The following is a 16214-nucleotide window of genomic DNA, read 5'->3' as shown; positions in this document are numbered from 1 at the left end:
ATTTCTTGTTATTTTTAAAAGATCTTTCCTTTCCTGTTCACTGGCTGCAATCTTGTCTTCAAGGTCTCAAATTCTATCTTCACATTCATTGAGATGGTTCTTACAACTTTCGATGGAGTTTTGGATTTCCTGTATATCTCTTTGCATCTGCTTTATATATTCTATTTGTTTCTTATATTGTTCATCCAGGGATTCTATCTTTTTGTTTATCTCCTCAAATTTTTTAACTGTGTCTTCTTTAGATATGTTCAGCATCTTCTTCATTTTTTTTTATCATTTCTTCTTTTACCTGAGAGATAATTTCTAATTTGATTTCCTTTAAGGCTTCCCAGAGTTGTTTCTTTATTTCAGTTACTATCTCAGGTATGTGGCATATATTTTCTTCTATGCACATGGCACCTAAGCTTTCTTGGGATGGGCTGGGTGTTTGAGACTGCATTTTGGTCTTTTGTTTTGTCATTTTCCTATATTTTTGAGCTTCAAGTTTTGTTCCAAGTGAGGTATAGAGGTCAGCCAGTCTGAGACAGAATTCCCTGCCCCCTCCTTACTCACTGATTTTGACAGGAAGCTGGATCCTGGGTCTCAGGCAAAGAAAACAGTTGGCAGTCCTAGGGCGGGGTTACCTGCCTCTGCTGGTCTTACTGGACTAACAGGGAGCCGGGAGCCTGGCCCCCCAGGTGAAAAAGAGAGTTCCACGCCTCCACCGGACTTACTTGGCCCACAAGAATAATTCCTTTATTAACTCATCTGTCAATGGACAACACTGTGAATAGTGTTGCTGTTCACATTGGAGATAAAATGATACACTGATTTCATTTCCTGCAGATAGATGTGTACCCAGTAGTGAGATAGCCATGCTGATTTTAACATGCACACATGCTGCCAGTTGATGTATGCACAACAAAATGCTCTACTTTTCCTGTATTTTCATAAAAAGGTGAATCAATGCTGAAATTCTCCAAAGGACAAAGAACATCAGCTTATCCTTGGTGCCCAAACCTCAGAGGCCTCTCGTGTTCTCTCCCTTTTAGTGCTCTCATTCTGTTGCTTCTGCTCAGTGGCCTGTACTGAAACCAGCCAGTTCTACCAACCTTCTGGAATATCTTCACTGTAGGAATTGTTCTCTTTTTTCTCCATTAGTCGATAGGCAGAACATAGAAAATTGAGTGTCTTAAATTTCCTAACTCTTCTCCTTGGGCCAATTCACACAGCAGTAAGCAATCAGACAGTCCTCACAGAGGACACACACTGACTTGTTAGGTTTACCAAAAAGTATCTCGCATGGGAATAATTGCAGTGGTTGAACTGTCACACCATTTGCCAAAGCTTACATCAGAAAACATCAAACCAGTTCCTTAGCACTTCTCATCTTTGTTGCTATTCTTCTGGTCAATCATTTCTTACATATTTTCCTATATATTTGGTTTGATTTCAACTTTCTGCTTACCCAGTATTATCAAACTTATCTTTCTGAGATAGGGGGTCAAAGCTCTTAGTTAGGACAGTTTATAGCATAATATTGGGCTTCTAGTGGTTGCATATACAGGCAATTCACAAAAGAAATGCTCAGATATTTTAGGCACATCTGTGTTCAAGACCCCATGTTAGTTCTAAAACCTCAGACTACTAATTCTTCATGTCACTGTAGTACAGTAACTCACAGGTAGTTTCTCCGTGCAAAAAGACTATTTTGGACATAAATATCATTATTTGTGAGTCTCCATCCAACAAGCTAGATAGGAAAACCTATAACTACACATTGACATGATTCGTGTTTTGCCTCTGATATATATTGGTAGTAATGCTGATTATTTATTGTCATAGATTAGGCTCCTTTGAAGGGCACTTCTGCTTACATCAAAAAGAATTTCACTGTGTGATATGATTTTTCTTATAAGTTACCCACTGGTATACACTAATATTTTGGTTTACAAAGTAATTAACTGAAACTAAAACATTTCTCTATGCTATCATCCTGTGTTTTTAAATCTTTTTAACCACTAAATATCTTTTGAACCACTAAAAGTGGAGAAATTTTCCATTACCAAGATTGTACACTTACCTGATATTAAACAACAAACAGATTGTATTTTCTACATGAACAAACATCACAAGAAAATCTGAAATCTTAATGGTATCTACACATGCTCTGTCTTATAGATTGCTTTTCTAAAATGATCTTACATTCAACTGACTGCACTAAAAATTCTGCCGCAGTATTTGTAAATTGTCTTTTTAAAAAAGCAAAATATTTGCAAATAAGCTATAAAAGCTTGGTTTCCCAGAAGCATCAAATTTATCTTGATAATAATGCTTAAATGAAAATTCAGCAGCCATGATCTCCATTCAGAATGGCTTACTATTATAAGACAAGAAGCTTAATAAATGTTTGCATGGGAATAATTACAGATTTATTAAAAGAAATGTTGGTTTATTGAAGTCAAGAGAGAATTTGCCATATTTAGAAATTCCTCATCAGAAGCACACTACAGAAGCTGGGACAGACCCCAACTGCCATGAGGTCTAGTTCCCTTATAACCTGTAGCACCATTTTAAGACTGGTTCTATAAAAATGATGGCTGCCTCCTGTCTTCTGTGTCAGAATCCATGCTAGGGAAAGGAATATATGTAAATTCCTCACCTCCACTTAGCCAAAAGTGATCAGCTTAAAATGAGGGGGAAGATAGCAGAATAATTTTTCACAATCATCCTTGTTAGAGACATTATATATAATATATTAAGGAGTGAAAAGAGGATTTGATAATGATTTGAAAAAATTTAAATAAAGAAATAAAATAATTTCATAATTATAATCCAATGAGTCTAGACAACAACCTATATATACAGGTAAAATATTTCTCTTTTAAAACAGTTGATATCAGTCATATTTTCACAAGAAGAAAGACATTTTTCTAGGTAGTTATTCAATTGTGTTAGCACAGGTCTTATTCAATATACTGATTCTATTTATATAAAGAACAGCTATTGTTGATAAAATATACATCAGCTAATTTGAAAAAAATAATAACTTTGAACCTCTTCAAAAAGACATAACATAAGAGCATTAATTTCTAATAAAAAAACTAGTATTATTCAGGATTGCAGGAATACTTGACTTAGTTTTAGATTGTGGTTTCTATATGTCATTAGATTATTAAAGAGCATCAAGTTGGGTTTTGGGGGGGTACAGACTTTTCAGTGTTTTTATGTGACAGAATAGTTGAAAAACAAAACCATGTTAATCATTCTTTTCATTTTCTGAGTCTTGTTTTCGTTTTTGTTTTTTGTTTTTTTGAAAGTCAACAAGGCAAACTTATTGGTCAGTCTTGCTGTCTAATAAATTTTAGATCTCAGTGCCTTACAAGAAGAAATACTTATTCTCTTCCTCACAGATCTTTAAGTTAGTTTTGGCTCTGCTGGTTTGGCCCACAAGATGCAATAACTGTTTCTTGAGAAAATAGTCTAAATTTCTCTAAGAATCATATCTACAAGTCAAAAAGTGTATTGCTAAAATATAACACAAGTGAAACAAATGCAAGAAGGCTTTCCTTATAAAGCAATGTAGTAAAGTGGTATCTGTCAAGTGCAGACATCCCATGATTTTTCAAGTACCTGGAACACGTTAGTCTCTGCTATCTAAACAATTAAGATAATACTAGCTACCTTAGAATTAAAGGTGAAATATATAAAAGCTAAGAAACAGTACCTGTACAATGTAGGAAATCATAAAAGTTAGTCTGTCTCCTGCCTCCTGGCTGTAAGATTTTAGAAAGCTCCTGATTAAAGTTTACGGTTAATGCAGGATAAGTCTTTATAGAAGTACATTCATCTTTATTTCTACTTTATTCTCATGTACAAACATACATTCAGACTTCTATGAAAATGTGACTCATAAAAAATTCTCTGAGATAACTAATATATAAAACCATACATCTTTCAAGAAAAGTCAATTACAAGGAATATTATCCAGAAGTTTTCAAATTTAGAGTAATCAAAAAATGCTAGTATGACATCAGGCTAATTGTTTCGGAAGGAAAAGAGTAGAATTTGAATTCTCCATATAATTTATTTTTCAGTAACTTTAAATGTAGCAAATGAGATGAGTTTTCATATTTCCATTTTGAATGCATTCCTAAGGAGGAAAAAATGGCTTCAATTCCTTTAGCTTGGAAAGAAGCAGCAATAACTTAATTGTGCCCTTGATGATCTTAAAATGTGGCACAAAAAAACAGCCTCAGAGACTTCCGTGATGCTGAAAGTGCTTCTAAAGGGAGCAGTAAAGACACTAGGAGAATCTGCCTGCAGATGTATATCAAAATCCTATTTACATGTTAAAGGGAAGGATTTAATTAATAGCACTGCAGCTGTGAAGTTAATATGCAGATCTGAGGTCCTCTCACAAGGGAATGTTTCATATTTTTTTAAACAAGTCACTTAGTCCTACAATTTTTTCCTTTTACAATTCTTGTATAATAATGAATATAGGTCCCATTGGTTTTCAGGATGAGAATCATTATGTGTGCTAATTTCATAAGTAATAATAAAAATGATGATGTCGATGACAATAAAGATAGCCACCATTTATTGAAACCTCACAATATGCCAATATCTTTTTAAGCCCAGTATATGTATACATAGGTATTATCATTTAATTTGTTCAAAAATTCATTAACATTGATACTATGGTTTTCTTCATGTTATAGAAAAGAAAACTGAGACTTCATAAGATTATTTAAGTACAGTCATTCAACACCACAATCTCACATTTCTTAAAAGCAATAATACATTCCTTTCAAGTGTTACCTGATGTGAGCAAAATAAGGACGCTTAAAACCACAGTGACAAATGCCACTTCAGAAATGGCTAGCAGATAAGATCAAAACAAAGTGAAAATCCAGCGGTTGTAATAAAAAAAAAAAAAACCCACATGATAGGTCACAGGTATAAGTGTTCATAGCCACAGAATGTACACAATTAGTGAATAAGAATACATAAGCAGTGCTCTGTGATGGTTACAATTGTTTCCCAGTCATGAGACGGCCCCAATTTTTATTACTGAAATTATCTTTCCCTGATTTGTGGAATCAGATCTCTAATCTCAGGCCCTGTCCTCCCTGGCAAAGAAGCAGATGGCAGTTCCAGATGGGACAATCCTATCCTCCCCACCCCCATCATGTCTTGGTAATTTAAATTGTGAGCAGATGGATGACAGCTGGACCCTCTTCTCATCTAAACAGAAGATTTCTGATAAGACTGACACCGTGCTGAGCGTCCAGGGCCTACAGATTTCTGGGCAGATCCCAAACCCAGTTCTGAGGGCTCTTGACCGACTGAGCTTCTCTCTTCCCTGCAGGATTCTCTTTATATGAATAGCAAAGTGTCAATTGCTGTGGAATGTAACCCAGGAAACTGGGCACAGGCAAAAATCTGATTTTTGAAACAAAGTATGACTTTCATTTGTGACTTCACTTTAGTTATCATACCATGCGATCTCCTATTACCTACTGATTCTGTTACTCAAAACTTTCATTCTACATTCCCTTACACAAATCTTTCTCACTCTTTTCTCAACTAATTAAAAGGTAATTGTAATAAAAAAGCTAAACTAAAATAAGATATATACATATATACTTGAAACACTTTTTCAAGGTATCTGAAAAATGAAATAAAATCATACTGGATTGCAGGTAGAGAATTCCTGTTATAACCAAATCACATGAGAAAGATCTGAAGTATAAGGGGATCAACAGATGGAGGGAGTGAAGAGGAAAGGAAGGAAAAGAGATAAGAAAATGACTTAAGAAAATGTACGTATACCAACTCCATAAAATGAATGTAAATATCTTCTACTGTAAAATGAACTATTACAAATTCAAAGACAAAAATAAATCATATGGAAACTAATGTAAATAAAATATTACTAGTATTCGAGTACGTCTAGTATTCTAGACGTAGATCCTGCAAAAATTCATTGCATCATGAAAAAGGCATGCTAAGTCAGTGAAAAGTCTAAATGGGAATTATTAGGAAAAGTTTGTATTTAGATCATCATGTTGCAGATGCAGAAAAATTGAACTCCAGAAGATTAAGAACCAAAACATTGATAGTTTAACATAAAATGTAAATGGACACAAGCTATTAAAAGGAGGGGTCACTGATTATTGAGCACATTTGAAGATGTTACATATTTAAAAATATTATGTAAAGTAATAAGAAATAAAAAACAAATAAGTTGCATCACTATAAACTCAGGTATACCCCAACCCCAAACAAGATAAAGTATTGTTTATTCTAATGACATTCTTCATTTTTCACAGTAGCAGGACATTTTTTTGGAGAAGAAATTTAGCAAAATGTATCAGGAACTTTTACTATTTTGTAATAAGAAAGAGCAGGCTCACAGGATATATGTGTTCACTTGATATAACATTACCACAAAATTAAAAGAATTTATGGGACCAGGGTTATAGCTCAGTGGCACAGCAATAACAGTGCCTTACAAGTACAAGCTCATTAGTTCAATTCTTGGTACAAAAACAAAAACCATATTTACCAATTTACCAAGTGTTTAATAAAAATATGGAAGTGTTTTTTTTATTAAGTTTAGTTTTTAGGAAGTCAGAATGTAAATTTCCACTGCAATATCATTTCAGCAATATTTTAGAAAAGCAGAGATAAGCCATGGTGATACAACATGTCTAAAATAAACCTGAATTAAAACAGTGGGCCAGGGATTTAGCTCAGCTGTGTAAGCTCCTGCCTTACAAGTGCACAGTTCTGAGTTTGATCTGTGGTACCACAAAACAAAACAAAACAACCCCCCAAAAACATGAATGTGTGGTGTTTGAATAATTGAAGTAAAAAAGTGATGTTATTTCTTGTTTGTCCAAGTTTCTATGACTTCTACTTGTAACTCCGTTAGTTTACATTATAACGGGAAAAAGGCATTCCTACCGAAAACAATTCATCCTCGGGTCTGGAAGACTGTGACAAGTGGGGAGAATTTCAACTCACTGTCCTTTTCCAGTAGGGAAAAAAAAATCTACTTAAGGATTAATAACTACTATCATTTTAAAATGTACTAAAATGTAATAGAATTTTTAAAAATCTTTAAATGCATTTTAACTGCAGATGTTTCCATCATCCATGGGGATGGCATTTCTCATGTGCAAGATAGGAAGCTCGCTTTTGAGGAATGTATTGATTAAGTCTTTGAGGGATAAGAAAAGATCCCTCAGCAAAGCCTAAACTGGTGAGGGCAAGACATGCAATGGGCTGATTTTGATTTTCTATGTGAGGGAACAAGAATTTGAATATCAGATTGCATAACAGATAAGTAATAGGTGGCGAACAGCATAGGCTGAGGAGCCCTGTTGGCAGAATGGCTAAAGAGCACTGTTAGGGACAAGGTCATGGACACTAGAACTTTGTTATCAACTTAATTGTTGCACCATAGATACATAGGTCTATGGTTACATTAGCTCATAAAATTATTGGGGAAATATTCCTTCATTCTCTGCTATAAGAGTTTGGTAAAATTAGCATTAATTCTTTCTTACATGCCCAATACATCCACCCTTACAACCATCTGTACTTGAAGTTTTCTTTGTGGAAAGGTTTTCAATTGTAAAATTATGATTATCCATATTTTCTATTTTTGATTGTGTTATTTTTGGTAAGTTATTCTGTTAGGGAATTTGTTAATTTTATTTTGTTTATCAAACTTATTCAAATAAAGTATTTTTGCTGGTATTTTAGCATCAATATCTTCTGCAGCAATGTCTTATTTTCTTTACTGACACTGATAATTGGTATTTTTTTCTTTCCCTTGATCAATTTTACAAGCCAATTATCATTTTATCAAGCTTTCAAATGCACTATGGGATCATAGCTACAGTTATGTCACCCTTCTTTTATTTGTTAAAATAGAAGATTGTGTTGATGATTTTTAAATTGTCTTCTTTTAAAATATTAATTTAAAGCTACACTTTCTCTGAGTATTGCTTCCAGTTCACCCACAAATATTAATTTGTTGTATTTTCTTTATATGTAAACTTCAAAGAGCTTTTAAATATCCTTCAAATTTCTTCTTCAATTTATTGATTACCAAACATGGTCTGCCTTTGTATTCAAATAGATACAGATTTTCTAGCAATTTTAATACTGTAAATTTCAAATTATTGCTTCTTGTGTATATGTGTTTCTAGCATGGACTTTTTGTTCTACTTTAATAATCAGGCATTTATTGACATTTCCTTTTGGTATAAGAATGCATTTTAGTCACTATTCCACATATTTTAAATAGAATATATATTTTATAGTTTTGAGTTTCATGTTTTATACACGTGACAATGTGATCGACAGTGTTGTCCAAACCTTTCATTTCAACTGAATTATTTTATTTTTTCTATCAAAAATGAAAAATGGAATCATAAACTCTCTATCTATCTTTGTAGATTTGTGAATTTCTCTCAATATTCTCGATTTTTGCTTTATATGTTCTAAAACTTTTCTTTTTGGTAGGGTTTAAGGTTTATTATGTCTTGTTGATAAACTGACCTTGTTTTATTATAAAATATCTATTTGATCTGTATCAGTAGTTCTCAACTTGTGGTCTACTTTATTTCTAATGTTAATGTAGTATCAGAGGTTTTCTTCTGATTAATGTTGGCACAGCATATATTTTCCATCCTTTTAATTTCAGTGTGTGTATGTATTTATAAAATACATTGATATTAATAGCACTGGTTATTGTCCTTTCAAAAATCCAGTGCTCTAATTTGTGTCTTCAAATGGAGTGTTTAGTCGATTTGCATTTCAAACAGTTATTGATACAGTTGTATTTTAAGCTACCATATTAGTATGTGATTTTGTCTGTACCATGTACTTTGGTTTTTCACTGTTCTCATTTTATGCATTATTTATTTATACTGGTTGCTCTAGAGCAATGATTCTCAAACTCTTTGGTCTCAGAACTCTTTTAAAAGTATAAACTTTTAAAAGTTAATTAATATCCCAAAGAGTTTTGGTTTAGGTAGACTACATTCATCAATATTTATCTTATGGAAAATTATGCGAAATTTTTAAAACACAAGAGCAAGAGTAACATTAGTCTTCTAAACATTACCAGGATCTCTGTTTCCTTGCTTAGCTGCCTGTGGGACTGCTCAGGGCCTTTCTGATGAATTGGGACTGTTTTCATTCTGTGGATGCAAATTGTTAGCAAAAGAGCACTGTGAAGTACAAACTGACTGCATATAGGCCATGTACATCATTGGAATAGTTCTCCGATTTACAGACATGATGTGGATTTTATTCTGGATACAGTCTTTGGAGAAAAATTCAATATTACAAAAATGTGTTTGAAAAAATTCAGAATACAGAATGGCTTTTAGTAATTTATCCAATGGGGTAATTCAAAGAAATTCATTATAAAGCAGCAGTAGATTGGGAGCCCTAGTAAGTTAATATACAACTAGCACACAGAGAGGAGGAATTTCTTGTACTGTCGAATTCAACCTGAAATTATCGCAGAACTATTTGAGTTTGTCACAGATCCCTAACTGTGTGCTATTTTTTTCAGATTCCATTTTTTACACACACCTGCTGGGGCTGAACTGTGACTAGCGATGTTTCCAGTCTTGGAGGCAATAAAAAGGAAGTGGTCAACAGACAACCTTTAGGATGCTCTTTTTGGAATCATTTATCTTTTTAACAATCAGAAAAACTTGTTTGATTTTTTAATGGCATTTGAATGGCAATAACCAGGTCTGCTATATGCATATTTTAAAAACTTGCACATGTTTGTGGGGGGGACCCATAGCATACAATTGATACTAGAAGAGCAGTTATAAAAAGCTCACAAAAATCAATCAGCAGTGACAGGAAATCACAGTTGGGTGAAACAAGTGACTGCATGTGTTTATTTTTATTTATATCACTTCCTAGAGTAGTTTTAAACCTTACCTAAATTACCACATATAAGGTACATAAGTAGTGTTAACAGTCAATAAGCATTTATTGCTATCATTATTAGCAAAGTTGGTCTTGTTATGATATTTCATACAGCCTCTACAGGGTTAAATGCTTGGTTAATGGCTCAGTGAATAAATGCTAAAGACAAAATTTGAGCTAAAGATTTATAATTTGAAATTCAACTTTCTTTCAGGACACTATGATGCCAATTCCACAGTACAAAATTTCCCCCATCTAATCTATTCCAAATCAGTTTATATGCAAGAAAATAAAATACTGTTTTATTCAATGAAATAAAAACATAATTTAAAATGACAAAATTGCAAGTGGAAAAATTCTAATGGTTCAAAATGCTCATTTGTCATAATCATTTTAAAGTTACTTCATAATCTGCATTTGTAGGTGATACCTGGGCATGAATATTCACACTATGAAAACACAACAGTTACTTAAAATGCACTTTTAAAAAAAATGTGCTTTAAAGACATGATAAACTCACCTTAGAAAGGCCACCTACTTCCAAATAAAAGCAGATAATGAAAACATTCCAGGTGATCCAGAGGGCCGTCCATACTGAGTACTGGATAGAAGTTGGGAAGGAGCAAGAAAGAGAAGAAAAATATGGAGATGAAAGGCATGTATATTAAATAAATTGATAATAAATATGTCAATCAATCTATGTCTTCTGGGAAGAAATAGATGAACAACACTCAGAAAAGAATATCCCTTATGAGGTCTCCTAAGATTTAGAAATTAAAAGCCCAATAGTTCTTGCTGCTTTCAGATGATGCCCATAAACTTAGAATTATTTCTAAACATTTTGCTGGCTTGTAGATATAATTTAAATACAAATGTTCACTTGGTTTCTGTCTGCTGAATGTTTTCCAGGGAACATAATTATGCATTTATTCTATCAGCTACCAATCTGTCTGTCTAAATTCTCTAACTACCTCACTTTTCAATTGCAATATTAAACTGTCAAAGTTTTAAGAATGTTACTTCAAACACAGAACTTCTATATCCCTGAATAAAGTCAGTGCATGCAATTAAATGAAAGTGGACATATAGAATAAAATTAACAAACTTTCATCTGTATATATATCTCTATAACTTCATAATAAAATATGGTAATATGAAATATATTAAAGCACAGAAATTACTAAGTGTTTAGGGGTGTTAAATAGCTGACTATATTAATGTTTTTGGATCATTGAACACAGCTGTTTGCAGTCTCTCTGTTTGAATGTCCACTTTGTATTCTTTGATACTGTGATTTGAGCAACTATTTCTAAGATGATAATATGTAATCTATTAACAGGTGATTTCTTACTGTTTTTTTTTGTAGTTCTGTATTACGTGTACCCTTATACCGCTTTGTTTTGTTTTGTATTTTTCTCTTTTTCCTCTTAAATAAAATTTAAAAAAATAAATGAACAATAGATATTCATAATGGACAAACATTTTACATTCATATTTTTAAAAATTTAAGTTTTCTGGCCTTATTGATTAACTAGTTTTATTAATATGTTATGTACTAGGAAGTGACTTTCACTAGATAGTGAATTTGAATAGATATAGCATTTGAGTGGACTTGTCACTGGAGAGGGTCATACTGCTCATCTGCTCATTTTCTCATGCAGACAAAGAGAATCAGAGACTTGCCATCAGAACAGCTTGGATGACTGAGGAGAGTAAATACCACAGGACAAAGTTAACAGATAAATACGGCGGTTCATCCTTTTACTTTACTGAAAAAAGTAGGAATTCTTAAATTCTTACTCATCACTTTCTATGAGTGATTACAACCATTTCATGTTTAAGTTAAATACTGAAATCATTCACTTAGCTTATTTTATGCTGTGGCAAATAGGACTATGAGTTTTAGATATTAAAGAAAAGAACCAGCTTACTATTAGAAAGCTTATCAGATTATTTATCTAATTGTAAAGCTTGATTTGCTTTTTGTGGCTTTTGGTTATCCAAAGTTTTTAAAGAGTTTCAAAAGAGCCTCAATCTTTACACAGTTCTATAGTAGGATATATTTGATGCCACATAATGCTTTTAAAGACGTTTTTTAAAAAAAGATTACACAATTAAGTTACACATTAAAGTTCCAAAATTATTATGAGTTTATAATAACATACTGAAGAGTTCACATAAATAGAATATATTGTAAAGTTTGTTGGTATTGGCAGATACTGCTAAGGTGGCAATAGCTTCTATTCATAAAGTTTCCAAGTATGAGTGGACACAGATTTTAAAAAGGTGCCAAAATATTGATATTAAACAAAACAAAGTGAATTAAGCATTTTGTTGAACTACAAAATATTCTTGTGGCTGTCAAAAATATATAATCTACATTTTAAAAATTAGATAATATATTTATATAAATATATATTAATTTACACAAACAATAAGTGCGACATAATTTAGACATCTTGCTCATCACATGGAATTTGGTCTCTGATATTTTTCTAGTCTAAATAAGTGAAATTTTAAATGAATCAAGTTGAGAGAGCAACTCTGTCCATGAAGTCATGAAAAAAAATAGTGACAAGGGTTCAAGACAGAACCAACAAGAGACATTATGGTAACCATTGTTGATAAACTTGTACTCTGTGTTTACATCATGTGCTATGTCTATCCTTGGTTTTGACTGACAGCTTTGTTTTGCCATATTTGACTTTATTCTCTCCCCCCCCAAAAAAAGTAATAAGAACTAAGGAGTAATAAAACCCAAAATGTGTAAATTTTGTTGTAAAAAAGAGAGGGAAAAAAGTGCTCTAAAGGATACAACAGCAAGTGTGTTTAGGGGTGTTAAACAGCTGACCATATTAATGCTTTTGGTTGGATCATTGAACACAACTGTTTGCAGTCTCACTGTTTGAATGTCCACTTTGTATGCTTTGATACAGTGACTTGAGCAACTATCTCTAAGATGATAATATGTAATCTATTAACTGGTGATTTCTTACTGTTTTTTTTTTTTTTTTTTTTTTGTAGTTCTGTATTACTTGTACCCTTATACTGCTTTGGGTTTTTTGTTTGTTTGTTTTGTTTTGTTTTGTTTTGTTTTTTCTCTTTTTCCTTTTAAACAAAATTTAAAAAAAAAAAAGAAAGAAAGGCTAAAGAGTAAGAAAATGAGCAGCATTCATTATAAAATCTTATTATCGTAATTATTGGGATTCAATCCTGAACCCATATGTATTTTTTTAGGAAAGTCAATTCACACAATAAACAAAATGTACAATAATATAAACCTATTTAAAAGTCAACACAAATTTGACCTAAGTGATCTCAAGAACTTTCAAAAGTTGCACTATTGGTATTGGAACTGAATTTTCACAGGTAAAACTATCAGCCTAACTAAAGTCAAACTGAGAGCTGTTTGGAAGTGCTTAATAATGGCAAGGGCCATTGTTCTGGCATTATCTGGTGCTGTACACTTTACATTGGTCATGTCCAGGAGTCCTCATACTGAAGCCAAGGCAGGGCGGCCATTGTTTGATCCTCCAAGGAGTGTGTACTCTTTCTCCTGGTAAAATTTTTATTTTTAAAGATCCTAAGAAAATAATCAAATAAATTATGAATTACTCTTCCATAAAATTTTTCACCCAATCAAATGACAATTCATTAAATTACAAGTTTACCAAAGATTTCATTTGTGTAAATTCTGTAAATGGCAATGTTTTGGGTAAGAAGGTATTGTTGGTTTCTTGCAACTAATATGTTATGTATGCTACAGAGTTATACATGTTACATTTCATCAATACAGTGTTTAGAACAAAGACTGCAGGATTAAATTCTTGATGGTTATGAGATGTAAACTTTATATCTCATCAGTACTTGATTATAGATATACAGGGAAAAAGATCTCTGGAAATAAAACATACACAAGAATTTACCCAGGCAGGAATGTCAGAAGAATCCTTGGGTTATGAGACTAGCTTTCCTTCCTACCTTCTTTTTGAAGTGGCTTATTATATGTGTCGACTCCTTGTAATGGATGTAATCATTGTGTGTTGCAAACACATACTAATAAAAATAAATTAAGAAATTAAAAATTTCCTTTGAAATATGAATTAAAATAAGACATAAAACTTTCTATTTTTAAGAAATACGCTTTTTTACTATGCAGCATGCTGATATGCTCATATATGCAGCCAGATTGAATATATTTGCAGTATAAAAGAGAGCTAGTCCATGTAAAACAAAAAAGAAGTAATTTTATATATTTTATCTGTCTCTCTGTTCAAATAATTCACTTGTAGTCATAGCAAAATTTTAAAATTTTAAAGCCAGATGAGTTAATTTAAACTAAAAAGTTAGACTTTATTTAAGAAGGGTTAACTATATTAGCTAACTCTTCTACCTTTAAATTAGGTCTGGTTGATTAAATTATCAATGAACTAATAAAGATTTAAAGAATACTAGGCCAAACATTTGTTCTAGAAATCACAAGGTAAATTTTGAAATATTATGCATAAGGGTAAATAGTAAACAACTGATTCTGCAAGAGTTCATTATGGCTGATATATATGGTTTCAGAGTTTCTTACTGTCTTTAAACAAACCAACACAAATGGTGCTTTTAAACTTCAACACCAAATTTGATATACTCTAGCTAACATAAATTTTAATCAGTAAAGCAAAACTATATGGTAAAGTTATTTCTGCATTCTAACAATAAATATCTTCACATTTTCAGCACTGATGGTATCTGAAATAGAATTATTGCTCTTTTATTTTGTGATTTGGATGGTCTTTGCTGTGGTAACTCAGTTACAGTGGCAGCAGCCCATGACATTATATTTCTTAAAAAACAGATCTTGAGGAATAAGTAAGCTACTAGTAAGTGCCAGTACATGATTCAAGAGCACTGCAGTGGCACATATCATATACCAGGCAATTTCTCAGCTGAGATCTGATAGATAAAAGTAAGGCAGCGAGGCCAGTTTTTCTGGCTGATCTATTACTGACATGTTCTAAGAAATCACTGCTTGGTCCGTCTTTAAAGTCACTGCCTTCATCTGATAAGAGGTGGGAAAGGAGATTAAAAGAAGGAATTAAGATGTACTATGTACTTGTATCAACTCCACCCAAGAATGTAACACTATGTACTATAAACACATATCAATAAAAAAAAACCACTAAATATCTTAAAAGATCTGAATTTATATGGCTAATCTCGAATGCAGCAATAGAAAGGCAACCACATTTCTTTATTTGTTTTGTTCTCTTACACAGCAGACAGCTATCCCTGCATTGTTTTTGTGAACATGGCCTGGAACTAACATGATTTACACATTTGACATTGAAACAGACCTGGAATTGATTCTAATAATGTATTTTTAAAAGCCTGAAAATAGTCTGGTACATGTCATGTTAATCAAGGTACATCGTGAGGCACCAACTTTTCAATGGCAGTGAGAGAAGACCTGGATCACAAATCCATACAGACTATTCCTGGGCAGGAAAAGAGCTTTTCGATTATAGGAGATTTTCTTTCAATATTATTTCTGCTGTTTTTAGTATTGGTCTACTTTATTGGGTGAAAATATCACTAATACATGCCAATTAAATTTAATCCATTTCAAATCAACACACATTTTGGAGCACCGGGTATGTCCTGAGGGTTCACCCAGAAATTAATAAAATATTGTCTGTCACTGAGACAATTGAATGGAGCTCACAATCTAGTTTTGCATAGACATATGTAGTAAGTGCTGTGTCTGAGAACAAATAGGATTTATCACACTTGAATTCAAATTAATCTCTTAAGAAAATGAGTTAGGAAAAGAATCACAGAAAACAAGTACTATGTTATCCATAGGCAAACTTGGAATCTTAGAGTGAAAGTCAAAGCTGAGGAACAGGGCCCCTTAGCTCCCCAATCCTGCTCTTCCCACGCTGTCTACTCGCTGACTTCATACCAGCCACACTGAGGAACTTGCCTCTCTCTGTTCTTGTCTACTCTGTCCTCATATATTATATCTTCTGCCTGCACTTTCCTCATCTCCTTATGTTCTTGGAAAACCTGTAATCCTTTAAGTAAATTTTCACCTGTTAAAAGCCTTACTTCTTCTCTCCACTCAGGGCTCAGTGCCTCGTCCTCCATACTGCCACTGATGCTGGCAACTTTCTAGCCTGTTCCTCTACCCAGTATCATTGCCTCTGTTGTATGTGTTCCTGGAAGGCAGGACAATGCCTATCCATGGCTGCATTTGAGATCTAGCCATA

At 32.9% G+C, this 16214-nt stretch overlaps 1 protein-coding gene across 6 annotated transcripts in view; it reads right to left on the bottom strand.

The window, feature by feature from the left end:
* Nkain3 (sodium/potassium transporting ATPase interacting 3) overlaps positions 1-16214 on the bottom strand; it is a 614497-nt gene that overhangs the window by 308817 nt on the left and 289466 nt on the right. For all 6 annotated transcript variants that reach the window (XM_063257371.1, XM_063257372.1, XM_063257368.1 and 3 more), the window contains one exon: positions 10475-10555. In XM_063257371.1, coding sequence (XP_063113441.1) covers positions 10475-10555 — 81 coding nt within the window. The remainder of the gene's footprint in view (positions 1-10474; positions 10556-16214) is intronic.

This window comes from Cavia porcellus, unplaced genomic scaffold (assembly GCF_034190915.1).
Source record: "Cavia porcellus strain 051 isolate PalLab524CR breed Dunkin Hartley unplaced genomic scaffold, mCavPor4.1 scaffold_10, whole genome shotgun sequence".
In the NCBI taxonomy this organism is placed as follows: domain Eukaryota; kingdom Metazoa; phylum Chordata; class Mammalia; order Rodentia; family Caviidae; genus Cavia; species Cavia porcellus.
Note: the sequence above shows the minus strand (reverse complement) of the source record. Positions and strands in the feature narration are given on the sequence as shown.